The 26,880-nt window shown below is 35.8% G+C and overlaps 1 protein-coding gene across 1 annotated transcript in view; it reads left to right on the top strand.

Moving 5' to 3' along the window:
- LEMD3 (LEM domain containing 3) overlaps positions 1 to 26,880 on the top strand; it is a 66,418-nt gene that overhangs the window by 17,016 nt on the left and 22,522 nt on the right. Inside the window, exons 2-4 of the mRNA XM_058557708.1 lie at positions 15,084 to 15,121; positions 19,193 to 19,259; positions 21,454 to 21,521. Of these exons, the coding sequence (XP_058413691.1) occupies positions 15,084 to 15,121; positions 19,193 to 19,259; positions 21,454 to 21,521 (173 nt within the window). The remainder of the gene's footprint in view (positions 1 to 15,083; positions 15,122 to 19,192; positions 19,260 to 21,453; positions 21,522 to 26,880) is intronic.

Genomic DNA, 26,880 nt, shown 5'->3' with positions numbered 1-26,880 from the left:
TCTGTCTGACTGATTTCACTTAGCATAATGCCCTATAATAAATAATAGGTCCATTTATTGGGTACTTGGCAAGTGTAAACATTTAATCTTCTTAAGCGTTTTTTACATCATTTTACAAATGAGGCATTTGTAGTGGAGGATTAGGTTAATCACTTTGTCCAAGGTTATAGGTCAGAGAGGGGAGTTACAGAGTTATGTTGTTGGTTGAACCCTAGCAGTGTTTCTTGAAAGCTCATCCTCTAACTATTGTACTGTACTGCATTGTTCCTTCACATGCCCTCCTCTTTACCAAATCCTAACTTCTTTTATTCCCTCAGTTCAGCTCCTTTTAGCTAAATGTTAGGGAAAGCCATTTGATTGAGTTTAATTCACAATATTGTAGAATTCTGATACTGAAAATTACTTGATTTAATTTATGATAAAATTTGATAATGTGGTTATCTTTAGTGAGGATTGAACCAATATGGAATCAGAGTTTAGCCCACCCTCTCTAAATCATCTTTCATCCTTATATGTGTAGTAGTTGGGTTGCCTGCATTTTCTAGTTAGAATTTATGTCAGTAGTTCTCAGCTTATGGGCTGAAAACATTTTGGGAGCTGTACCCATTACAAAGTGTTTGTTGTCTGAGGACCTAACAAATGGTTTGCCCCTCTCGTATTGCGCTATTATTTGTCAGCTATATACAACTGCTATGAATAGAATACAAAAAATTATTGTATTCATGGTAGAATTTTGTCATATTGTCTTAGTGAGTAAATAGTAAAAATACTGTTGTGGTGATCTGAACGTCTTGATATAAATGAAGAGGTCCTTTTACTTAAAAAGTGGAGAACCGTTGCTTAAAGCCTGCTATAAGGAAATTATACTGGTTATAATTTAGAATTTGTTTTTAAGACATTCATAGCGAATGTCGGGGGATCGGTTGTAACGTTTAAATGTCTGACTGACTGACCAACCTACCAACTGGTGAAAAAACCCTTTAATCTCAGAGGTGATTGTACTTCAAATACAAGACCTTTGTTAAGCCAGATTCTGTCTCTGATTAGTGAAGTTAGTGAAAATTTTGGCAGTTAGTGAAAAATTCAGGCATTATAAAAGATTTTTGGGAGAGATCCTTGCCTTGGGGGTCTTCCCTTATCTCTTCCTAACTCACAGATTTTCTAAGAACTCTGTCATTTCTTTCCAGTAGCTCCATGACAGGGACAAATGAGGAATGGAGTACTGGTATATTGTATTATTTTGTAAACTGAGTGCTGTCTGTTTTTTTATTTCATGCTAGGATTAGGAAAAGAAGAAAAAGCTAAGATTTATTAATCTCTTTTCCCCCCATATTGCTATACATAGTCACAAAACATCCCATTTTATATTAGGTTACTAGGGTACCAGAGAGGTGACTTGCCTAAGATCAGAAGTCATAAATGTTGGAACTAGTATTTCTTGCTTCAGAGATTTTTTTTCACTTTATCCCACTGCCTTTCAGTGTGAAGAGATACTTTTCATTCATCTAAATGACATACCTCCAGAAGTAAGCATTACTTAGAGAAAAATTTGTATTTTATTTAAATTTAAAAAATTTAATTTGTAATTCAAATTTTTAAAATTGTACTAGGTTGAAATTAATATAAAACAATTATAAATTATATTAATTCTATGTCATCCAAGAAGGAAAAGGATAAAAATATCACCCAGTCACTTTGAAACAATTTAGTACCTTTTAAAAAATTCTGTAATATTTATGTTAGAAAATTAGAGAAGCTAGGGTGGTTTAGTGTTCGTGCCTGAATTTTGTTGTAGGCAGAATATCAGTCCAAATGCATTTTTAAAAACAGGACTATAACATTCTGTTGGGTTGGTTTAGGTTGCTTATTTTATTTTTTTGAGCAAACACTTCTTATCTTCTTTAAGATTCCTTTTTGGTTAATAAATTCTGTAGGGATTATAATGTGGAATAAGGATACTGAGTTTCATCAATAACTGCTAGTGATGAAGAAACATACAAGTACTGCAGTTAAATAAATAAAAATCCATACACCTGGTGTTTAAAAAGCAAGACTAAATAGCCTATAGTAGGATGTACAATTTGAAAAAAAAAAAAGGAATAAACAGCTTAAAGTAGTAATTCAAAATTCTGGCAAGTCAGTCTACTAACTAGAGCAGACATCATATGAATGTAAATAACTACATTTATCTGTGCTTTAATTTACACGACCTGTTTCTACCAGTTCATTACAGGGTTGTTGCCATGCTTTTTGTCTATTTTTGTTAATAAATCCTTGTTCTGGGGGAAGGGAGATCACACTGAATGAATAAAGGCAGGTAAACTTCAAGTCAACGTTTTTGGCACATAAGATCATCTTAGAGTTTAAAGAAGTTTTAGAGGTCATTAGCTACTTTGGGCAATGGCATTTGAGAGAAGATGATGTTTTAGTTGAGCCATTTTGGTCATAAAGACAGTCTTAAGAAACTGAGCCTTTACTCTGAGGATATGTGTAGACTGGGACTGTAAAGACTTGGGGAATCAATTCAACTCAAGGGAATCTAGGTGTCTACTTGTATGTGTGCCTCTGTCTCGGTAGTGTGCTCAATTTTGTATTCGTTATTTCATTTAATTCTTAAAACAATCCTAAGAGCTGGGTGTTATTCTCATTCCCTTTAGAGGAGGAAACTGAGGCTTAGGGAGGCTAAGAACTTGTCCGAAGTCAGCGAGCGGCAGAACCAGGATTTAAATACAGGTAGTCTGACTCCTGACGTGGAGTCCTTGTCCCTGTACTGCACTATCTGCATGGTTTTGTATCATCTTGTGTATTTGTTTTTGAATTTCCTTTGGAATTATCCCTACCTCCTCCTTTAAAAAAAAAGTCTTGCAGTCTGCTGGACCAGGAGTTCCTAACCCCAGTGGTCCATGAATCTTAAAGAGGCCATAAATGGACTGCAAGTGAACAGTAACTCCTTGAAATTATATGCACATTTTTTGAATATGTGTGCATTTTTCTGGGGAGAGGGTCCATAGATTTCATTATTTCTCAAAAGGGTCCCTGACCCTACAAAGTGGTGAGAATTGCTGCAGTGTCAGCTGCCCTGGGGAAGGTGCTGCGAGTTTTCATCTTGGTATGCTTCAGCACCTGGTTTTTGGTTGCTCAAAAAATATTTTCTGAACAGAATTTAACAAATAAAAGCTGATATGTGGGGAAATACTCATGATCAGGGTGTTTTAAGATCCCTTGAATGTTGACTAAATGGGTATTGAAGCATCAGTTTTATTTACTTGGTTCAGAAGACTGTTTTGTTATTGACAGGTTGAAATTTCCAGCTCTGCTATATAGTAGGTCTACGAAGTTAGGTTTCTGAAGTCAGAGCATGAAGCAAAAATTAAGCATGGTGAAAACTGGCAGTGAAAAGTCCCCTAGATTTAGAGGCTGCCATATGGTCTCTCAAGAAGACAAGTTTTTTTCCTCCAGTGTAAGGATAGACTTTTTTGGTACCTGATGAAGCATTAAGGACCATAGTACATCTTTAAACATTAAAATCATAATGTTTGAAGTATTCGCAGTATGAGAGCCACATGGAAACTGAGAGCAGCTGAGGAAATAGCATTGTCCTATCTCTCATCTCACGGTTTGTCTAGGGCACATGATTATTGACCGTAACAGCCACTAGAATGATTGTGGGGAATTGCATTCGTCATTTTTTTAGCATTCATTCACGCATTTTTATTCGTATTCTCTTGTTCTGCTACAAGTAGAAGTTGTAGAAGTTAGAAGTAGACATTAGGTGAAAATCGGCCATGATCGCAGTGTATGTGGTACTTTCTGTCCGTTGTGTTCGTGTGTAAGCATGGGTTTTACTCTTAAGGTTCCATATAGTATTCACCAACAAAAAAAGTCTTATTTAGCCTAGTTTACCACATCTTGTAACTGCTTATATTTTGTTTTATCCAGTGGTTTTGTTTTTGACCTAGTGATGGCATACTTAAATTCCTGTTTCCCAAATGACTTCATTTCTGTCTGGTTTCTTCCAGAGCTAAAAGTCAGGATATAACTTGTAAGCACGTTGCTCATAAAGTCAATGACAGTGATTTCCTTTTTAGCTCCAAATTGAGTTTATATGTTTATTTCGGTCATACTTCAATCTCTGTGCTTTGTCTATACTTATAATGCCCTTTTCCCTTTTATCAGAGCGCTGTTCCTTATCCCCATTAATGAATGGAATGAGAACTACTATCATTTAGATTTTCTTTTTTTTTTTAGTTCTATTCACCTTTTCATTGCTCTGCAGCTTTTCTCTTTCCAATTTCTTATTTGCATATTGTCTTTGTGGTACACAAAACTAAACTGTTGGTAGTATTTATTATCTCTAGTCATTTAAAATGTTAAATACATGCATTGTAATAGAGAATGTTACTAAGTAGAAGATCTCTTGTATTTAATTGTATGGGAAATGCATGCTTCTTTATTACATTGCACTGGAGATAGGTTGTACAGTGTATCACAGATCCTTTTTGGATCTCCAAATTCTCATTTAGCAATATTCTTTCAGAACAGACCCTGTTATAATACAGTTTTACTTGTATTCTTGGCAATGTAAACCTTGAGGAAGTGTTATAGCCAGTCTCTAGTGTGTAGCAGTTAATGTTTAAAATCTCTTAATACAGTGAGCTGTCATCATGTTTAATAAATTACAGTATTGCATTAGCATAAATTCCTTTGGGTGCCAAGTTATCTGTTGCACAGATGCTTGGTATTATTTATAGGTTTATATTTAACCTTTGTGGGTCGACTTGCTCTTATTTTTCTATTCACTTGTCACCATGCAGTAGCATAATTCTTTAACTGGCATATGTGCGAAAATAGTTTTCAAGAAGAGATCTGTGAAAGTACTGAAAAAGCAGATCACTCAAACTTTTGGACTTTGAGCAGAGTAGTAAGATAAAGCTCCCATAATTTAAGTAGACATATCGCTTTGTCTTTATTTGAATGTGTTCTTATACTGCCTTTACTGCCAACATTGGGTAAACTACAGGAGTGTCTTTAGCTGACAAAATTAGATGGAGGCAGCAGCCTAATCGTTTCCCTCTGGAGTTTTGAGCCACTAAGACTTAGGGGTATGTGTGGGTATGTGTTGGGATGGGGAGAGATTCATTATTAGCTTTATATTTTATCTTCAAGTAAGCTGTTTATATTTTCTTCAAGTCTAAAAGTCTTCTTCTGGGTTAAACATTTTTTGAATGGGAGCTTCAATTTTAGTTACTAGTCAGATTCAGTAGTCAATAATTTTATCAAATATTCTTTGAGTTATGGATGCTCTATTAAGATATCAGAGTTCATTTTTGGAAGGAATAGACTATCATTAAAGTCTTTTAAGTATGTATTATTTTGATATTTTCTTGAATTGCTAGTGATCTACCTTTCTAATTTAGTAATAATTTTATTTTAGGTAAATGAAGCTGGTCTTGTAAAATCATTGGTAGGTGAACTACCTCCAAAACAATAGAGTGTGCATGTTGGAAAATTATTTTGAGTGTTTGTGAAACATTTACTTTTTGAAAATTACTAGATACAAGCTCCTATATTTTGGCTGTTTTCCTATATGCCAAGTTTCTGGCACCATTTTAAATGTAAAAAAGATAACTTAAAATCTTATTTGTAAATGTAAATTATATGAATTTAAAAAAGTAAGACTATATTAAGCAAGTCTTTCTAAAACAAAAAAAAAACTTTACATTACCATAACTTTTAGTTTTCTGTAAAAGAAGAGGAACTTTTCTTTGTCAGTTTTCAATTTTTCAAGAATTTAGATTGAATTGGAAGGAAGAAAATGTTTTTTCTTGTACAATAAGCTGCAGCTTTTAAAATTAGGGTTTTATGGGCCTGGCACCGTGGCTGAGTGGTTCAAGTTCCACTCGCTTTGCTTTGGTGACCCAAGTTTACGGGTTCAGGTCCCAGGCGTGGACCTACTCCACTCACCAGCCATGCTGTAGCTGGGTATCTAAGTGATCTTTTACGGGTTCTCTGATAGGATTTTAGCACCATCAGCACACATTTTTTGTTGTTTTTTATACTTTTCCTCTCCTAGAATTTTATTATGAAAAATTTCAAACAGAAAATTGAAAGAATTGTGCTGTGAGCACTCATACACCCACACCTAGATTCTACACTGAATATTTTCAGTATTTGCTTTATTATATATCTTATCATCACTCTGTCCATCCATCATTCTGTCTTTTTAAAAAATGTATTTCAAAGTAAGTTGAAGACTTAGGATATTTCACCCTTACATGCATTATGCATATTATTAACTAAAGTGAGGTTTGTTGTTTTTTTTTAGGTAAAATTTGCATAATCCACAGATCTTTAATGTACCATGAGGTGAGTTTTGACAAATGCATCTAGCTGCGTAACTTAAATTCCTACAGATACAGAACATTACCTTCACCTCCCAGTTTCCTCATGCCCAGTCAGTACTCTAGCACTGTTCTCATGTTTTCACCATCGTTTGGTTTTGCCTGTTCTAAAACTTCATGTAAGTGGATTCATAGAATACTCTTTTGTGAGGCTTTTTTTGCTCAGCAAGATGTTTTACTCAGCAAGATTCGTCAGTGTGGCATTTTGTTTTTTCAGTGTGGCATTTTCCGGTAGTTCATTCCATTTTATTGATCTCGATTTATTTTTAAGGCTCAGGTTTATTTTAGGCAGAAATTATTTGCCCTTTCCTAAATTCTTAAAGCACTCTATACTAAACTCTAAGGTGGTATGGATTGTTATGTATCATAGCCATTCGTTTATCTCCACTAATCCTCAGAACACCGTCTATAGACTATGCTCCATAAATACTTGTTGAATGGTCTATGGTTAGAAGTCATTCTTTTGGCTTTTGTTACAGAGATCCCAAACTTGGAGTACAATTATAATGTGAAATTAATGCTTGAATAAAGACAAAAATTTAAATTACAGTCTGTTATCATTTTTTCCCCCCTAGGAAATCTTCATTTTTATGGTGAGCAAATGTGAGTCTTTTAAATGACCACACAGTTGAAAGAGACTGTAATGTTTATTATCATATAGAGATAGAATAAGAACCAACCAAATAATAGAGCTATTGCCGATTTAATTGTGGGTTTTGACCTTTTATTTCCTTGGACACATTATTTTAGTTTTCATTATATTCATAGTACTTTGGTATCCACATTTAAAGCCCTTTTTATTTAATTTTATAAATTCACTGTGTATGTTCTGTCATTTTTTAAGGATAGCTTATTTGGAAGTAATATGAGATTGTTGCCTCTCTTAAACCAGAGCAAGTGAAAAGGTGGGAGCCCTATAGGATATGAGAAGTGGAGAAGCTTTTGAGTTTTTGCTCTCCTTCCCTTCTCTTTCACTCATCACCCCCATCTAGGTCTGTACCTCTGTAAATCCAGATAGGTAGGTGGGATTAAAATGAAAAGGTGATTTATAAGTAGAACAAGGGTGGTAAAGAGTTTACCTTGGGCAAGTTTTTTGGGTTTTTTTTGTTTGTTTTTTTTTAATTGATATTTTAATAGTTTTTAACATTGTGAAATTTTGGGTTGTACATTTTTGTTTGTCCATCACCATATATATGACTCCCTTCACCCCTTATGCCCACCCCCTCACCCCCCCTTGCCCCTGGTAACCACAATACAGTTTTCTCTGTCCATGTGTTGTTTTATATTCCACATATGAGTGAGATCATACAGTGTTTGTCTTTCTCTTTCTGGCTTATGTCACTTAACATAATACGCTCCAGGCCCATCCATGTTGTTGCAAATGGGACGATTTTGTCTTTTTTTTATGGCTGAGTAGTATTCCATTGTATATATATACCACATCTTCTTTATCCAATCATCAGTCGAGGGACGCTTAGGTTGCTTCCACTTCTTGGCTATGGTGAATAACGCTGCAATGAACATAAGGGTGCATAAGCCTCTTTGGATTGTTGATTTCAGGTTTGTTGGATAGATTACCAGTAGTGGGATGGCTGGGTCATAGGGCATCTCTATTTCTAATTCTTTGAGGAATCTCCATACCGTTTTCCATAGAGGCTGCACCAGTTTGCATTCCCACCAGCTGTGTATGAGGGTTCCTGTTTCTCCACATCCTCTCCAACACTTGTTATTTTTTGTCTTGGTGATTATAGCCATTCTAATGGGCGTGAGGTGATATCTTAGTGTTGTTTTGATTTGCATTTGCCTGATGATTAGTGATGGTGAACATCTTTTCATGTGCCTATTGGCCATCTGTATATCTTCTTTGGAGAAGTGTCTGTTCATTTCCTCTGCCCATTTTTTGATCGGGTTGTTTTTTTTTGTTGTTGTTCAGTTGTGTGAGTTCTTTATATATTATGGAGATCAATCCCTTGTCAGATGTATGTTTTGCAAATATTCTCTCCCAGCTGGTGGGTTGGGCAAGTTTTATAGTAGACAGTTTTTGTCCATAAAACTTTGTCTATTTTGATTGCTGATTTAATCTCAATATTCACAGTAACTTATTAAGTATACTTGAAGTGAACTGTTCCTGTGTTTTAGAATGACTATGTATTTAATGGAGCCGTGAAACAATTGGAGACCTTACAGAGAACAAATGGGCAACATGCTGTTGCAAAAGAATGTACTGCCTTGTTCACCCTGTCCATTTTTAGATCTGTCTGGCTAATGGTGAAATGCAGAAGTGTTTGCCACACAGGTGCAGTGTTCTGCAGCTGTTGGAAACATTTGCCCCCCACTTCTTCACATATAATTATGCTCTGTTTTAACCATTAATGCTAAAAGATGGGATTTGAGAATTTGAATGTCTGTTTACAAGAGGTACAACTCAGAGAGATAATTGGTCACTTAGGCAGCTGAATTTAGCTGCCTAGATGACTTGAAGTTTCCAAAGACTAAAACCTAGCCTTAAGGTCATCGAGTTTTAGAATTATAAGAGACTGCCTTTGAAAGTGCATGTCTGCAAAGTTACTGCCCTCTGGACTGGCCTTCTTGAGGACAGGGCTTATATGTTTTCATTTTTTAATTTCCTGCATCTAGCATAATGCCCGACACATAGTAGGCACTTGATATATGTTTGTGAATATCTTACATTGAAAGATGATGCCAAAATATTGTTCAGATGTGGTATGGTACTAAATTAGAAAATTATGATTTTTTTTTTAAACTGATGCCTTGTGGTAAGTTTTATAGCAGTGTCATGAACAAAGTGCCATGGCAGCAGAGAGAAGGGGAGTGATTAATGCTTCCCATGGTGGTCATGGGACAGTTTATATTTTGATATATCATGGAAAATTATTCCTGGACTACAATTAGAGAACTTGGTCTTGAAGCCTTTTCCTCAACTAAGAGACAACAGTGTATTCTCCAACAGCAGTGTCTTTTCCTCCTTATCCCCATTTTGAGCATTTTTCATGCATTATATCGTAAGGAGATAAGTTAAATGATTCTAAATCTGAAAGTTCTAGAGAAGAATGCTTTTCTTAAATAGAACAAATATTTTCTTTTCTGTAGTTTTTTGTCTAATGAAAAGAATGTAGGCTTTGGAGTCAGACATAGGTTTGAATCTCACCTTTTTAAACTGCAGTTAGCTCAAGGAAGCAACCCAACAACAAATAGTTAAACTATAATATAAGGTAGTGAAGATACTGAGAGTAAATACATCGGTGTTCTGAGGTAGTGAAGTTACTGACAGTAAATACATCAGGGTTCTGAGAAGAGGAAGGTCACGATGAGCTGCAGTGGTCAGGCATCCTTTATGATTGGAGCAGAGCTGCAAACTGGACCTTGAAGACAGAATGAAGCAGAAGGAAAAACACTCAGGCTTGAAGAAGACCAGAAAAATCAAAGGCTCAGAGCCTTCCTGGCAAATTTTTTTTTTCAGCTTTATTGAGATACATTTAATATTTAACATTGTATAAGTTTAAGGTATGCAACGTGTTGATTTGATACATTTATGTATTGCAAAATGATTACTACCATAGCATTAGCTAACATCTCCATCCTTTCATGTAATCACCATTTCCTTTTTGTGATGAGAACATTTAAGATCTAGTCTGTTAGCAACTTGTAAGTATGTAATACACTATTTTTAGCTATAATAATCATCATGCTGTACATTAGACACCCAGAACTTGTTAATCTTATAACTGGAAGTTTGTACCCTTTGACCAGTATCTTCCCATTTCCCTCAGCCGTTGGCAACCACCATTTTACTCTCTGTTTCTATAAGTTTAGCTTTTTTTTTAGATTTCACATATAAGTGATATATAGTATTTATCTTTGACTTATTTCACTTGGCATGCCTTTAAGGTCCATCCATATTGTTGCAAAGGGCAGGATTTCCTTCTTTCTCATGGCTGTGTAATATTACATTGTATGTATGTATCTACTGTACCTTCTTTATCCATTCATCTTTTGATGGACTGTTCGGTTGTTTCTATATCTTGGCTATTGTAAATAATGCTGCAGTGAACATGCGGATGCAGATATCTCTTTGAGATCCTGTTTTCCTTCCTTTGGATATATACCCAGAAGTGGGGTTGCTGGACCACTTGGTAGTTGTGTTTTTAATTTTTTGAGGAACCTCTACACTGTTTTCCATAGTGGCTGCACCAGTTTACATTCCCACCAACAGTACAAAAGTGTTCCCTTTTCTCCACATCCTCACCAACACTTGTTATCTTATCTTTTTGAGGATAGCCATTCTAACAAGTGTGAGGTGATGTCTCATTGTGATTTTGATTTGCATTTCTCTGATGATTAGTGATGTTGAGCACCTTTTCAGGTACCTGTTGGCCATTTGTATGTCTTCTTTAGAAAAATGTCTATTTAGTTCCTCCCAGCAGAATATTTTTGTATACTGGTAATTGATAGTAGTTTCAAGTATTCAGAACAGAAAAATCTCAAGGCTGACTGAAGTTACTTGTGCTGATCCAGGGAAAGCAGGAGGAAAGCACCCTGAATTTACTATCTCCTCAGTTTTCCTGGGTCGTGAATAACAAATCTTTTTTTTTTTTTTTTTTTTGGTGAGGAAGATTGGCCCTGAGCTAACATCTCTTGCCATTCATCCTGTTTTTTGCTTGAAGAAGATTGTCCTGGAGCTAACAACTCTGCCAGTCTTCCTCTATTTTGTATGTGGGACGCCACCACAGCGTGGCTTGATGAGTGGTGTATAGGTCTGCATCTGGGATCTGAACCCACAAACCCCAGGCTGCTGAAGCAGAGCGCACGAACTTAGCCATTATGGCACCAAGCCGGCCCCCAGATCATTTATTTTCTAAATGCTTAAGCCTCTTAAACTTAATCAAGAGAGTGACCCACGGCTTATTACATGTGCCTTTTCTTCTAAAGCATAAGCTAGATAACATGCTTTCAATTCTCTGAGGTTTCTCGCTCAGAGTAATATATAAAAGTCTTCGAGGTACTACATTATTTGTACTTACTGACTCCTTTAAATGATCTTACCAGGTTGACTTCATTTCTTGCTATTTGCCGTCTCATCCACTCTGCTCCATTTCCAGGAGTAACATGATAGGCGTGCTACCCCTTCACAGCCTGTACACTTCTTGTTCTTCCTCTCTGTAATCCTCTTCCTTCAAGTATCCACATGGCTTGTTCCCTCTGCTCTCAGGTTTTTATACAAATGCAATCCTCTTAGTAAGGCCTTCTCTGACCATCCTATTTAGTATTGCTTCCCTCCCTCACATGTCAAGCACCATTCCTGCTGTTTTACCTTCAAAGCACTTAGAACCATTTGACATGCTATATACTTTAAAAATGTATTTGTTCATAGTCTCTTCTAACCCCTCTAGAACATAAGCTCCTTGAGGGCAGGGATATTTCTTATTTTATTCACTGCCACATTTCTGATGCCTAGCACAAAGTACTCAATAAATATTTGTTAAGTGAATAAACTTTATCTTTCTTTGTGAGTTGTAAAAGGACTTTTGTCACCACAGACTTTTCTTCCCTTTACTGCCCTTGAGTGACCAAAATGGAGTCTTTCTGAAGAGAACATCAATTTATTTGGTCACCATTAACCATGTACTTTGTGAATACATTTATAGGTTGATGTACTTCATTTTTTTTCCTTTTTATGTGTGAATTCATAATGGTTGATAAATTTGATTTCAGCCTAGGAGAATGAAAAAAAGTTTACACTTGACAGAAAGGATCAGTAAAACTAGTAACATTTTTGAAATTGATGTGAGAGAGAAAGAGGTTTGGAGGAGAGTCAACAATGTGTTTATAAGTAAGTAGGAAATTATCACAAGATTAAAGTCAGTTCCTTGAAGCAAAGTGTGATGGGAAATCATTGGATGATTTTGAGAGGTCTAATAGTATAATTAATTTGATTTTTTAAGGAATTTGGTTTTTACAATCATTAGGATAGTTTAAAGAGAAGTCAAAATATTAAGGACATTTACAAAGAAAAGTTTGTATGTTTGAGGTTTGAAAGAATCTGAACAAGAAAGTTGAGGGAGAAGTGGCCAAACCAAAAGAATTGGAGAAAGAGTGGTAATGAGAAGCTGTTGGAGGGGTGGGGCATAGAGGAGGCCAATACCAGCTCTGAAATGGCTTCAAGAGTCTGCCTTCTAGGGGATAGAAGAGTAAAGTTTGAAATACCAACTTGGCATTATCATTGCTTTAGGGTAAAGAATAAGAACTATGATTTACTCTCAGGTCCTTCCCTAGAAAAGAGGTGAATGAACGAAGTGGCAGTTCTTTGCTGTGGGATGCTTTGGGAATATGGTGTCTTCTCTACAGTTGCCTATTTGGCAGGCGAGGGAGGAATATTTTCACTGGGGTTAACAATATGTGTTGTTTCCATTAAAGACTGAAGGTAATTTGGGTGAGATAAAAGATACTGCTGTGGTGTTAGAAATACTGAAATGATTTGGGAGAAGAAAAGTTAAATGTATAAAGATGCTTCTTTTAGAAATTTGAGGGCTTTTGATTTGTTAAAATTGCTGTTTTTAGATGGAGTGTCCTTTCTAAAACTTAACCTCAAGGCTACGTTTTACTTCTGTTGTTGTTAATTTAATAGGTGTGTCTGTTAATTTAATAGATGACAGTTGGCATAGAAAATTGGAGGAAAATTTCTTTAACAGAAGGTGTGTAGGATGGGAAGTAGGCTGTTGGCTTTGTAGATATGTTCTACTCTTGGGTGTCTTAGCCCATTAGACAAGAGGCAGAAATCTAGAAAGATACAAAGGGCAGAGTGGTGTTTTTCATCAGAATTACTCTTTGGCCTTCTCCTTGTTATCCTATCACTCTCCCTCCCCAGTTGCTCAAGAACATCCCCTTCTCCAGCTGCCTGCAGAACTGAACACTTTGGCTTCAGTGTTAACACACACAGGAGAATACAGAAGGGTGGATGTAGTCTGGATAGCACAGCCAACACTTCTCAAGCTCTTTCTGTGTGTACAGTACTACGCTCGGCACCGGCATACAAATGTGAACAACACACGGACCCTCACAGTAGCTCAGTCTAGTGGGAAGCATCTACAATCTACAGTCATAGCTTCAGGGAGATACTTGAAGAGCTAGTTTTCCATTTAATAATCTTGACAAAAAATAACTTTTTACAGTCAAAAAATAATGCTATCATGGCTTTTCTCTGTAGACATTAAAACCTGTTTTTGAGAATTGTGTTTTAATATTTTTAGAATTATAAAGAGCAAATAAAATATTGTTTGACCAATTTATTTTAAGTAGATTGACAAGGCATTTTTTAGTAGTATATTGAACTAAATATAACTTTATTTTAAATTGTCCAAATTTTACATTAATAAAAATTATTATTAAAAAGTATCTTTTTAGTCCAAGTGTGTTCTGATTCGTAACATTTTATTTAATCTTTAAGCTATATTGTTTCTTTTTCCTCTTCCCCTATTGAGTACTTTTGATCTACTATCTTTCAAAATTTTTTCTTTTCCAGCATTAAAACCCTGTTGCTCCAAAGAAAAATGTCTAAAAATCCATTAGCAAAATCCCTTTAGATGATAGCAGGGTATGCTTTTTTATTGTACCTTGTTAAACTGGTCTCACACATGAACTTTCTTAGAATCAGGCAGTTCCTGGTTCCTATGGGACTTCCTGTTTTCTCAAATAAAAATAGAAAAGCACCTCAGAAAGGAAGCCTGGCCAATGTGGCTGCTTTGCAGGCTCAGTCAGTCCTGGTTGTGACCTTACCTATCGGAAAGCTTTGAGTATTTTTGCGTGTAATTAAAAATAGGTGATCAGGAGGAGATTCTAAAAAACAACCGTGAGAGATGCTACATATTCAGCCATAAACTTGTTTGTATCTTTTTTTTGGGGGGTGGGTATAGGGACGTTGGATGGAAAGTGGTAAAACTTTTCCTCATAATATAGTATTTATCGGAAATACGAAGTTGTTTAGTTCTGAGACTTAATCGCTACTTTGATCTGTGTATTTGTTTCTTGCCACTTTTCCAGATGTTAGCGAGGATTAGGAAGTTTTTTTTTTTTAATCATTAGAAGTCAGAATTATAAGTGAATTATTCAGTTTTAAAGCATCTTACAGATTTCCTCAAGTCGTAACTGCTTTTAGTCTCTATTTTGAAGAGAAACCAAGTTAAGGTGGAAGCATGATACAGTCATTAACAGTAACAATAACAGGTAACATGTATTAAGTGTTTGATACTATGCCAAGCATTTTATATGGTTTATCTCATTTAATCCTTTCATCTGTGTAAGGTAGGTATCATTATTACAGCCTTCCTTTATAGAAGAGGAAACTACAACTTAGAGTAGCTAAGTAGATATTAGTTCAAGGTTATGTTGCTAGTAAATAATAGAGCTGGAACTTGACCCCATCCACTCTGACACCAGGGCACCTGCTCTCAGTTATTACAGAGAAAACCACAAATTCAAAGAGAGAATGGTAAGTATAGTAAGTCTGAAAAATTACTTCTGACCTTTATTATTATCAGTTTGTTTACATGTTTATATTCAGTTTTAGCAAAGTACATGCTGACATTTCATAGGGCTTGTTTAGGTAGCCTCTAATTCTCATTCTTCAATGATGCTAATAGTTTTCTTTTTTTCTTTCCTTGATAGTAAAAAACCCCTTTGATGAAACATTTGGAAAAATACAAGTAAGTAAAATATCACAATAATGATATTTTGTCTCTTGTTTTATATGATAAAAGTATTAGGATAACTTTCAACTAAAAAATAGTAATTTTAAAGGTTCTTTTAGGCTGAAGCAATGAATTTTCTTATTTTGAGTATTCCTTAGGTATAGTGTAATTAAATCTGACGGATTTTTCTCCTAAGAGCTGACCTGTTTATCACTGTAAGGTAAAAGCCAAGTGCCAAGTGAAATGGCAGTGGCCTACCATCTGGGGATCTGGTCTTACCTTCAAAAATATGCCTGTTTCCTTAAGTTGTTGGAGACCCTAGCAGTTTTTGTCCTCTTTGCCCTCGCCTTGTCTCTCTTTGGAGCTTTTGCTCATTGGCGTGCCTGTTCAACCATCAGGGAGGCAAAGGATTTAGAAAGAAACATAGCCCTCAGGCTACCTCTTTATGATTCCTTTTCTTTTTGAAGGATCTGTAATATTAATTTTAACCTAAAGTTTACTCACATGAAAATATTTTTCACTCACCATCATTATTGGCACATCAAAGATTAAGATATTTGAGCTTATATTATAATACACAGCTAGTTGTTAATTTTTTTTATTATAGGAACTGACAGTAATATAGACCTGTATACAAAACATTATTTACTGTGCTGAAGAATGTGTAATAATGTGTAATCAGATCCACAGAATATTACTTTAGATTATTAGAGTGGGACTTTGTAATGATTATTTTTAGTAATATTCTATTGCAGTGATATTTATTTTACAAAAAGTTACAATATTACACTGCCAGTTACAATATTAAGTATAGCACTGCTACTGGCATTATTATTTATGTTTGTATGATATACTCACTGAATGTGGGAAACACAAGACTTTATTTTCTTCTGTATAATTTTCCCTGTGAGGGGAACTGAAATTCTGAACCTCTAAATAATAGCAATAATTGTAATGAAGATAATGGCAGTTCACTTATATTAAGTGCTTATTCTGTGCCAGGCACCATGCTAAGTGTTTAAAGTCCATTATCATTTAATCAAAGACTTGATACAAACCATTGAAAATATCCTTGAGGAAAAAATTGGCTGAGGATAGAAGAGGGAAATATTTAAAGGTGACGATATAGGAGAAATTCGGTAGAGTTACCCTACAGTTTGATTTTCTCCCCCCAAAGAATGAGAACTTTGCTTCAGAAAATGATGTATGTGTTACTAAAAGAAAATCTGGCTTTACCAAAACAGACAATTAGAAGGTGACTATTGCAAATTATAAAATTATTTTTGTTTAATGAAAGGTTACTTGAAGGCTAACTTTAAATACGGATTTATTTGTAGATCTTTAACTTGTTTTTAGAGTGATTAGGGAAGCCAGTAGTTAGGCACATTTCAAGCTGAATGTTAGGAGACAATCTGAAAAGCAGTCAGACTGGAAGAAGGCTGTAATAAAACTATAAGCCAGTATGTTTCTTTAGGAAAGTAACTTTAAAATTTGATTTACATGCTTTTCAGAATTATTTCTAGTGTAGCATATACTGGTGCTGAAGATAATTGAGCCAAAGCCTGTCTATTTCTTTCTCAAAATTGATTTGTTTACATTAAGAACACACTCCATAAAAACTATTTAGATCATAATTTAATTGATCGTTTGGATGGCACTTGAGACCCTTGTAATATATAGATGGTCATTTTGAATAAGTTGCCATTGGAAAAATAATTCTTGAAAAAAATTATAGTTGAGCTTTTTGGATGCTTAAATTATTTGTATGGGAATGTAACATTATGTATGTTATTCAGTATAAGATCCAGTTATGTCTAATTAGGTTTTGTTATTTCTTCTACTTATCTAGTCCAGTGTTAGTATCTGTGAATCAAAAGATGAAGTTTAATCCCAAGCCTCTGATGTTCATTAAAGATGTAATCACAGCGGACAGGTGTCAAATTTTTGGATTTGAAAGAGGAGTGGGGGAGTTTTTGAAAGGGGAGTGGGGATGGGCATGATCAGGACATAACAAAACAAAAAGGAAATCTGTCTCTTTTCCAGATAAGGGAGGAAACAAACTTCAAAACTCAGCTTCTGAGTTTTGCTCTGAATACCAGAGCTTAATCAGATTTACCTGGGTTTTATGTATCAAGTCCACAAGCTACACTATCATTGGAACTCCTCGTCCTATTATAGTGAACATATTTATTAAAACAATTTTGTGGTTTAATGTATCACAAATGCATAGCTTTCAGAATCCTGGATTTCACCCCCTGCAGTTACTTTTTGAAATCTGATTTTTGCAGTTTGGATTTTTAAGCTTATGCGAAGATAAGGACGATTCAGAATCTGGTTGAGATAGTATTGGGGTTGGGGAGAAGCAAAACGGTTGGAAGACAAATAATCAGCTGAGAGAATGTCGCTTACCTGCATCAGCCATCTCGCTTCAAACCAGGGACGCTGCTGGTAGGATTGAGGAGGCTTAGATGAGTTCTTTTCTTCCTAGTGTCACTGATTAAAGCTGCATTGGCAGAAGCATGCCACCCAGAGTGTGCAAACTTGTCTCTTCTGTCCCTGAACATATGGCATGAAAATATAAATGGATGAGGTTACATGTCGTTGGGCATGTGAATGTTACTTTCCCTGCTTTTTATATGCTGTCTGAATTTGCTCCTAGTCATATTCATCCGGTAATCCTGTTTTGTTAGACACTTCAGGAAGAAAAGAAATAATAAAGACACAGCCCCCTCATGAATCATGAGTTTATTTCAAATAGTGCAATAACCTGTAATTACCCCCTCTCCTTACCTCCCCTCCCCCATTGCTTCTGTCGGTCCCTCTTAATTTAATTGCTCTTAAATTGAGGTCTCATTGCTTTAGACTACTTGGCAGGGTGCTTAGACATTGCAATAGTCTCATCTCTCGTCTCCTTTGGTATAGTCAGAGTACTATTCCTGATGCACAAGTCTGTTTTACTTTCCTCCTGCTAAACTTTCAGCATGAAGTCAAACTCTTTGTCTTGGTATTTAGGGCTCTCTAGCAGTTGATCCCAAACTACTTTTCCGGTAGTTTGCTGAGTCACAGTAGGCTACTGGTTATGTAGGAAATATAACCACTGCTTTTTTTCCTTCGTATCTTTGCTCATGCTGTTCCTTTTGCCTGGAATGCTCGATTCTATTCTTCCTGTAAAGCCCAACTCACATATTCTCTCTTCCATAAACGGACCTCTCTCCCCCTCTCTCCCTCTTCTGTATTTACGTTATACTTGGTTTGCAAGTGTAATATAACACTTAATATGTTTTTGCCCTTGAGGACAGGAACCATCTTGTTCACTGGGTCTCTTGATTGGCTGAGAACAGTTCTTAACTCTTGGTAGATATACATTAAATGTTTGTTTCACTTTAATGGTTTGTAAATTTATACAGGGCCACTTTGGGAACCTCGGAAAGATTGAGGGAAAATCAAAGTGTCAATACTCATTCCCTTATTACTATGTGGTTAAGTCAGATTAAGACAAAACATGAAGGGCAACCTTGAAGAAAACAGTCTCCTAAGAACAATACACATGAGCATGCATTGTGTGGAGGGGGATTTGGAGCATTGCTTTTGTGGTAGGGGGAGTTTGTTGTGTCTGAGACCTTTTTAGCACTAACTTTAGTGCCAATTTCCCGATCAAGATCAAGAAAGTAAAATATTTAGAGGGCTAATTTAGATTCTTAAATTAAAGTTTCTTCAAAATATGTAGCCATTGTTTAAATATGAATTTGTCTTTCAGATTATGTAGCTTCTATGATTTTAAATTCATTTACTGTTTTTCTTTTTTTAAATTTTATTTATTTATTTATTTTTCCACCAAAGCCCCAGTAGATAGTTGTATGTCAGCTGTACATCCTTCTAGTTGCTGCATGTGGGACGCGGCCTCAGCATGGCCGGAGAAGCGGTGCGTCGGTGCGCGCCCAGGATCCGAACCCGGGCCGCCAGCAGTGGAGCGCACGCACTTAACCGCTAAGCCACGGGGCCGGCCCATTGTTTTTCTTTTTGAATAGCATTATGGTGTGTGTTTTTTTTTCTTGGATATTTTATAATAATTTCTTTCAATTTTAGGAAAGTGAAAAAAATCTCATGATGAACACTTTATACAAGCTTCATGATCGATTGGCACAGCTTGCAGGTAATTGTTTTAACGTTCATAGTCTCTAAAAATGTTTTAAAATTAATTTGCATACGTAGCATGCTATATTAGTAGAAATAGTTTTTCCCAAGTCCGGTGTTATGTTTATGGAATATTCTCTCTTTAGAAGTTCTTATTACCTATATGGAGTGGATTTTTATTTTTATAGATATGTTTAGTCAAGGCCTTTTTCCTGCCTGCCATATGTATTAGATGAACAACATTGTATGTGGTATTATACAGTGTAATTCTAAAGTCAGTCAGATTTCTTTATTGCATTAATAGTAACAAAAAGTCCTGAAAGCTTAAACATCAGTTGAATTGGGTAAGCAATGTGTTAGCTAAAATCCTAAATTAAATATAAAAGTGCAGATTTTCCTTTGGTGGTTATATAGGTGTCATTTCCTTGGATAAAGCCAATATATTCTAGAATTTTTTCTCCTGATTCATTGCATTTTCCTCATATTCTGCTCTTAGTAAGTCTTTGAAAGCTCTCAGGTATCAACATATCTGCAATTAGAATACTATAGGTAAATTGGTAGCAAGTTTAGCGTGTAAAAGCTGTAGTAGCAGCTTATCTGTTTATTGCCTTTTAACTTTTTTTTAGATATTCTTATTTCACATATAACCTGAAAGAAAAGACTTGGGATTCTCTTCTTATAAACAGTTACAAGAAAGGAAAAAATGTAGTTTTCCAAACTTTTGTATGTAGCTGATCCTTTTATAGAAGCCAGATCATTGGTAGAAGTCTAGTAGGTAAATGTGGAACTTCTCTGGTTGAATGGAGGCATTTAGGATCCTGACAGTCCCCCCTCCTCTCACCAATCTTCAGTTTTTTCCTTTGGGTCCTTAATTATGGTCAGGTTTTTTAGGCTCGTGATTCTGTGTATATCACTACAAGCCTTCTTTGCACTGGCTGACATACTGTCATATTTGTACACTGCAAGCTAGTAACTTTTATTTGGTATGCTGTAGCACCCAGAAGTAGGTTAAGTGTATACTCTAGCTAGGAGTTCCTGATATTGCTACCACAAGCTTCTACAGCTGTCTCCCTAGCATTGTTTTATGAAGTGTGCTGGATCAGCATAATCTGGGGTGCTTTTAAAGATATAGATTCCTTCCTCTGGAGCAGGGTCGGCAAACTTTGTGGTGTGAAGTGTCGCTGTGTTCCAATAATATTTATAAAAACCAGCGGAAGGCCAGATTTAGTCAGTGGGCTGTAGTTTGCTGACCTCTGCTGTAGATCTATGGAATCTGACTCTGAGGGTGTATTATAAAATTTGAAGACTTACTTGTTCATCTAATAGGTATTTCTTCTCTTTTTACAACTATGACCATTAAAATCTGGCTGCTTGAACAAAACTGATAAATAGGAACGTGGTTGCTTTTATAATAGAAAAATTTGTCAAGAATTTTACTTTAAGTTGTACTTTCATATTAAAAGATTTTTAAAAACTACTTGAAAGAAACAGTGCAGGACAAACTTACAATTGAAGTTTAGTATAAGGATAATTGATCTCTAATAACCACAGATAGCCTGAAAGAAAAGGCTTTGGATTCTTTTCTTATAAACAGCTACAAGAAAAGGAAAATGTAGTTTTCCAAACTTTTGTCTGTAGTATATCCCTTTATAGAAACCAGATCATAGCTAGAAGCTTCTATCTAATTTCCCTCTTGATCTGTGTTACAATAATTTTTAAAGCATGGACACCCCTTGCTAAATATGGGTTTAGTTGTACTCTGAAAGTGCACATTTTGATTCAAACTTATTTGAACCCTTGAATTATTATCTTTGGTAATAGGTGTATAAGTTAGCACAATGAACTTTCCCCCTTGAAAAACAATATGTCTTTGGAGGGCCTTCTGTGTGCCAAGAGCTGTGCATAGGCATCCGTGTGACATGTTCCTACCCTGGCTAACAGCTTAGTTGGGAATATAAGAGGAAGATATATTCCTACTTAGACTGAAATGCATTTAAAGGTTGTGGTTTATATAAAGATAATTGTTTATTTATATTACTTACTGGAATTTTTTTCTAGAAAATGTAAGTAATATTGCTCATCTTCTTTCTTTACTGATATTAATAATATAACCTATAATTGTGTAATTTGTAAAATATTTTGATTAATCATATTTGTTTTCTTCTGTTTAACGTAGTACTGATTCAAAATTAATAATATGCTGATCTTTCCAGGAGATCATGAATGTGGCAGTTCTGGTCAGAGAACACTTTCTGTCCAAGAGGCAGCTGCATATCTAAAAGTAAGCAGTGAAATTCAGGTTTTAATGGCTATATTCTTAACGTTTATGTAAATCATTACAACTTATATCAAAAGTACCATGCATTTGATTACTTTAATTGTACTGTTAAAAGCTTGGGTTTGCTGTTTGGTGTAATGTGAGCAAGATAAAGTGAAATTACTAAAGTTTGTTCTGGAACATTCTCTATGAGAGTGCACATTAATTTGGAAAGGGTACAAACATTGAGAGGGAAATTGAGACAGGTAAGTAGCATGTAAGAAAGAAGGTAAGCATCTAACCATGGTCATTTATTTCAAATTTTCTGCCCTGGGTTAATTTCATTTCAAGGTACTAAGAGAATTTGTGGATGAATTTTCTAAACCACTATAAGTAATCTTTAGGAAATTCTAGATGAAAGGAAAGGTACTAGAAGGTTCAGATGGACAAGTGTCATTCTGATTCCCAAAAAGAAGAAAGTGCATTTTGAAAACCATGAGGAGCTTGATGTCAGTCCATAAAGATGTGAATACTTGCAAATGGAAATAGTGATCCACAGGAGCTGGCATGGGTTCATTGCAAACACGTCACATCGTACAAACTTTATTTCTCTTTTTTTTTATTGTGGTAAAAAACACATAACATGAGATCTATCCTATTAAATTTTTAAGTGTACAGAATTATTAACTATATGTGCACCGTTGTACAGCAGATCTCTAGAACTTTTTCACCTTGCATGACTGAGTCGCTGTACCCATTGCACAGCACCTGCCCACTCCCCCCTCCTCCCAGTCCCTGGCCACCCTCATTCCACTTTCTGCTTCTATGAGTTTGACTACAGTAGATACCTCAGAGAAATGGAATCACACGGTGTTTGTCCTTCTGTGACTGGCTAATTTCACTTAGCATAATGTCCTCAAGGTTCATCCATGTTGTAATATATGACAGGATTTCCTTCTTTTTAAGGCTGACTAATATTCCATTGTGTATGTTTGTGTGTGTATCACACTTTCTTTATCCATTGATCTGTTGATGGACATTTAGATTGTTTCCACTTCTTGGCTATTGTGAATAATACTGCAGTGAACGTGAGAGTGAAAATACCTCTTAGATTCTGTTTTCAATTCTTTTGGATAAATACCCAGAAGTGGGATTGCTGGATCATATGATAGTTCTATTTTTAATTTTTTGAGGAACCTCCCTCCTGGTTTCCATAGCAGCTGTACCATTTTACATTCCCAACAACAGTTTACAAGGGTTCCGTTTTCTCCACATCCTCAAAAATGCTTTTTTGTTTTTTGATAATAGCGGTTCTAACAGGTGAGGTGATATCTCACTGTGGTTTTGATTTGCATTTCCCTGATGGTTAGTGATCTTGAGCATCTTTTCATATACCTATTTGTATGTCTTCTTTGGAGAAATGTTTATTCAAGTTCTTTGCCCATTTTTTAATCAGGTTATTTGATTTTTTGTTGTTGTTGTTATTCAGTTGTAGGAGTTCCTTGTTTATTTCAAATATTAGCCTTTATCAGATATGTGATTTGCAAATATTTTCTCCCATTCTGTAGGTTGCTTTTTCACTCTGTTGATTGTTTCCTGTGCTGTGCACAAGCTCTTTAGTTTCATGTAGTCCCACTTTTCTGTTTTTGCTTTTGTTGCCTGTTCCTGTGGTGTCATATCCAGAAAATCATTTTCAAGACAATGTCATGAAGCTTTTTCCCTGTATTTTCTTCTAGGAGTTTTATAGTTTCAGGTCTTATGTTTAAGTTTTTAATCCATTTTGAGTTGATGTCTGTGTATAGTGTAAGACAAGGGTCCAGTTTCATTCATTTGCATGTGAAAATCCAGTTTTCTCAACCCTATTTGTTGAACAGGCTATCCTTTTCCCATTGTGTGTTCTTAGTACCCTTGTTGAAGATCAGTTGACCATGTATGTGTGAGTTTATTTCTCTGTTTTCTTCTCTTAGTCTATATGTGTCTTTATGCCAGTACATACTCTTTTAATTGCTGTAACTTTGTGATATGTTTTGAAGTCAGGTAATGTGAGGACTCCAGCTTTGTTCTTGCTCAAAATTGTTTTGGCTGTTCAGAGTCCAAAGTTTCCATATGAATTTTAAGATTAATTTTCTATTTCTGAAAAAATGCCATTGGGATTTTGACGGGGATTGCATTGAATCTGTAGATTTCTTTGGGTAGTATGGACATTTAAACAGTATTAAGTCTTCCAATCCATGAACATGGGATGCCTTTCCATTTATTTGTGTCTTGAATTTCTTTTAGCAATGTTTTGTAGTTTTAAGTGTATAAGTCTTTTGCCTCTTAAATAAAGTTTATTCCTGAGTATTTTATTCTTTTTAATGCTATTGTAAATGGGATTTTCTTAATTTCCTTTTTTGATTGTTCCTTTTTAGTGTATAGAAATGCAACTAATTTTTATATGTTTTTGTTTTTTTATCCTGTAACATTGCTGAATTTGCTTGTTCTAATGGTTTTTTTTGTGGAATCTGTAGGGTCTTCTATGTATAAGATCATGTCTTCTATAAACAGAAATAATTTTACTTCTTCCTTTCCAATTTGGACGCCTTTATTTCCTTATCTTACCTAATTGCTCTAGCTAGGTCTTCCAGTATTATGTATTGAATGGAAATGACAACAGTGGAAGTCCTTGCCTTGTTCCTGATCTCCAAGGAAAGATTTGCAGTTTTTCACTGTTGAATATGATATTAGCTGTGGGTTTTTCATATATGGCCTTTATTCTGTTGATACAAATTGCTTCTATTTCTAGTTTGTTGAGTGTTTTTAATCATGAAAAGGTGTTGAATTGGTCAAATGCTTTTTATGCATCTATTGAGGTGATCATGTGATTTTTATCCTTTGTTCTATTAATGTGATATAGCACATTGATAGGTTTTTGTTTGTTGGACCATCCTTGAAATCCAGAAATAAATCCCACTTGGTCATGGTTTATGATCCTTTGCTGTTGAATTTGGTTTGCTGGTATTTTGTTGAGGATTTTTTGCATCTATATTCATCAGGGATATTGGTCTATATTTCTTGTATTGTTTTTGTTTGGTTGTGGTATCAGAGTAATGCTGGCCTCATAAAATGAGTGTAGAACGGTTCCCTCCTCTTCAATTTTTTGAAAGAATTTGAGGATTAGTGTTAATTCTTTAAGTATTTGGTAGAATTCTCCAGTGAAGCCATTGGGTCCTGGACTTTTTTTTTTTGTTGGGAGGTTTTTGATTACTGATTCAACCTCCTTACTAGTTATCTGTCTGTTCAGATTTTCTATTTCAGTCTTGGTTATTCAGTCTTGATAGGTTATATGCTTCTAGGAATTTATCCTTTTTGGAGGGGGTTATCCAGTTCGTTGGCGAATAATGGTTCATAGTAGTCTTTTATGATCCTTTGTATTTCTGTGACATCAGTTGTAATATCTCCTCTTTCATTTCTGGTTTTATTGATTTGAATCTTCTCTCTCTTTCTCTTAGCTAAGGGTTTGTTAATTTTGCTGATCTTTTCAAAAAAACCAACTCTTTGTTTCTTGGATTTTTTTCTATTCTCTATTCTGTATATTTCAGCTCTAATCTTTATAATTTCCTTCTGCTAACTTTGGGCTTAGCTTGTTCTTCTTTTTCTAGTTCCTTGAGGCATAAAGTTATGTTGTTTATTTGAGATCTTTCTTCTTTTTTAATGTAGGCATTTACCACTATAAACTTCCCTCATAGTACTGCTTTTGCTGTATCCCATAAGAAGCTAGTGGACTTCTTGAGTCTGTCCATTTCTTTCTCAAGATTTGGGAAGTTTTCTGTCATTGTTTCTTCAAATAAACTTTCTGTTCCTTTCTCTCTTCTCCTTCTGGGACTTCATCATGCATATATTGGTCTGGTTGATGATGTCCCCTAAGTCCCTTAAGCTTCCTTCATTCTTCTTTGTTCTTTGGTCCTTATTTTTTTTCTTTTTGTTTCTCTGACTGGATAATTTCAAATGGCTTACCTTTGAGTTCCTTGATTCTTTCTTCTGCTTAAGTTAGCTGTTGAACCCATCTAGTGAATTTTTCAATTCAGTTATTGTATATTCTTCAGCTCCACATTTTGTTTGGTTCTTTTCAATGTTTTCTATCTCTTTATTGATATTCTCATTTTATTCATGCATTGTTTTCCTGAGCTCATTGAGCATCTTTGTGACAGTTATTTTGAATTTTTTGTCAGGTAATTCATACACTTCAGTTTCTTTAGGGTCAGTTTCTGGAGATTTCTTTTGTTCCTTTAGTGGGGGCCATATTTCCTTGTTTCCATGGTGTGCCTTGTTATTTTATGTTGGGATCTATGCATTTGAAAACACAACCACATCTTCCAGTCTTTATGGACCACCTTCATGCGGGGGAAGACCTTCACCTGTGAGCTCAGATGAAGATTCTGGGGTCCTCTCAAACCTTTTCTGTGAATGCATCTTCTCTGGGCTTGTGGGTGTAAATTCCCAACTAGAGAGGTTTTGTAGGTTTCTTTTTTCAGGAGCTTGTAATCTCTTGCTCCCTCTGGTGTCTCTTTGCTGTACTGTGAGTCCTCTGGAGCAGCAGCAAACTGTCCAGCTCTTTTCTTCTCAGCAACTCCCAGGCATCTAGACTACATCAGGTCTCATCAGTGCTCTGAGACAGGTGATACACAAACCAGTCCCTCGGGCCGCTCCCTGAGAAACTGGAACATTGGACATGCGCTCCAACTCTTTCCTTCCTCAGGGAGAAGCCAGGAGTTGGGGGTTGTCTCCCCATCATTCTGCACTGAGCTGGGGGGAGGGGTGATGGCTAGTGAGTGTGTGCTAGTTCACACGGTTGCCTTTGTTACCTACCTGGTGCCTTTACCTGTCAGTGCTTAGATTCAGGCAACACAGCAACCAAGCCCTCTGGTAGCCCCCTGAAAAGTCTGAACGGTAGACATATGTTGCAGTCTTCTCTTTCTCTCCTCAAGGAGAAGCCAGGAGTTGGGAATTTTCTCTCCACCGCACCACGCTGTGCCTGGCGAAGGGGCTCTGGAGTGGGAGTGCTATGAATTTTCCTGCTGGCTTCCATGCGGCTCGTTCGTGCTTGCTGGGGGTGCAGGAGCCTCGTAACTGGTTTCTGGATTTCTTAGAGAGGAATTGGTCTGTGTATTGTTGAATTTGTGTCTCCATGGGGGAAGGAGGGACTGGAGCTTCCTATTCTGTCATCTTGCTGCTGTCACCCCCTCTTTTTTTTTAATTTATAATATAGTATGTTCTAAGGCTCTCAGCAAGGTTTTGGTGACAATCTCCCATGATGTGCTTGTCAAAAAAGAGAAATGTGGACTCAGTTTTTAATTTAATCCATGATGTATATGTAGATACCCAAGAGATGTTAAGACAATAC

The sequence above is a fragment of the Diceros bicornis genome, chromosome 17, assembly GCF_020826845.1.
Source record: "Diceros bicornis minor isolate mBicDic1 chromosome 17, mDicBic1.mat.cur, whole genome shotgun sequence".
NCBI classification, from domain to species: Eukaryota; Metazoa; Chordata; class Mammalia; order Perissodactyla; family Rhinocerotidae; genus Diceros; species Diceros bicornis.
The sequence above is the reverse complement of the archived record's forward strand: the minus strand, read 5'-3'. Positions and strand labels throughout refer to the sequence as shown.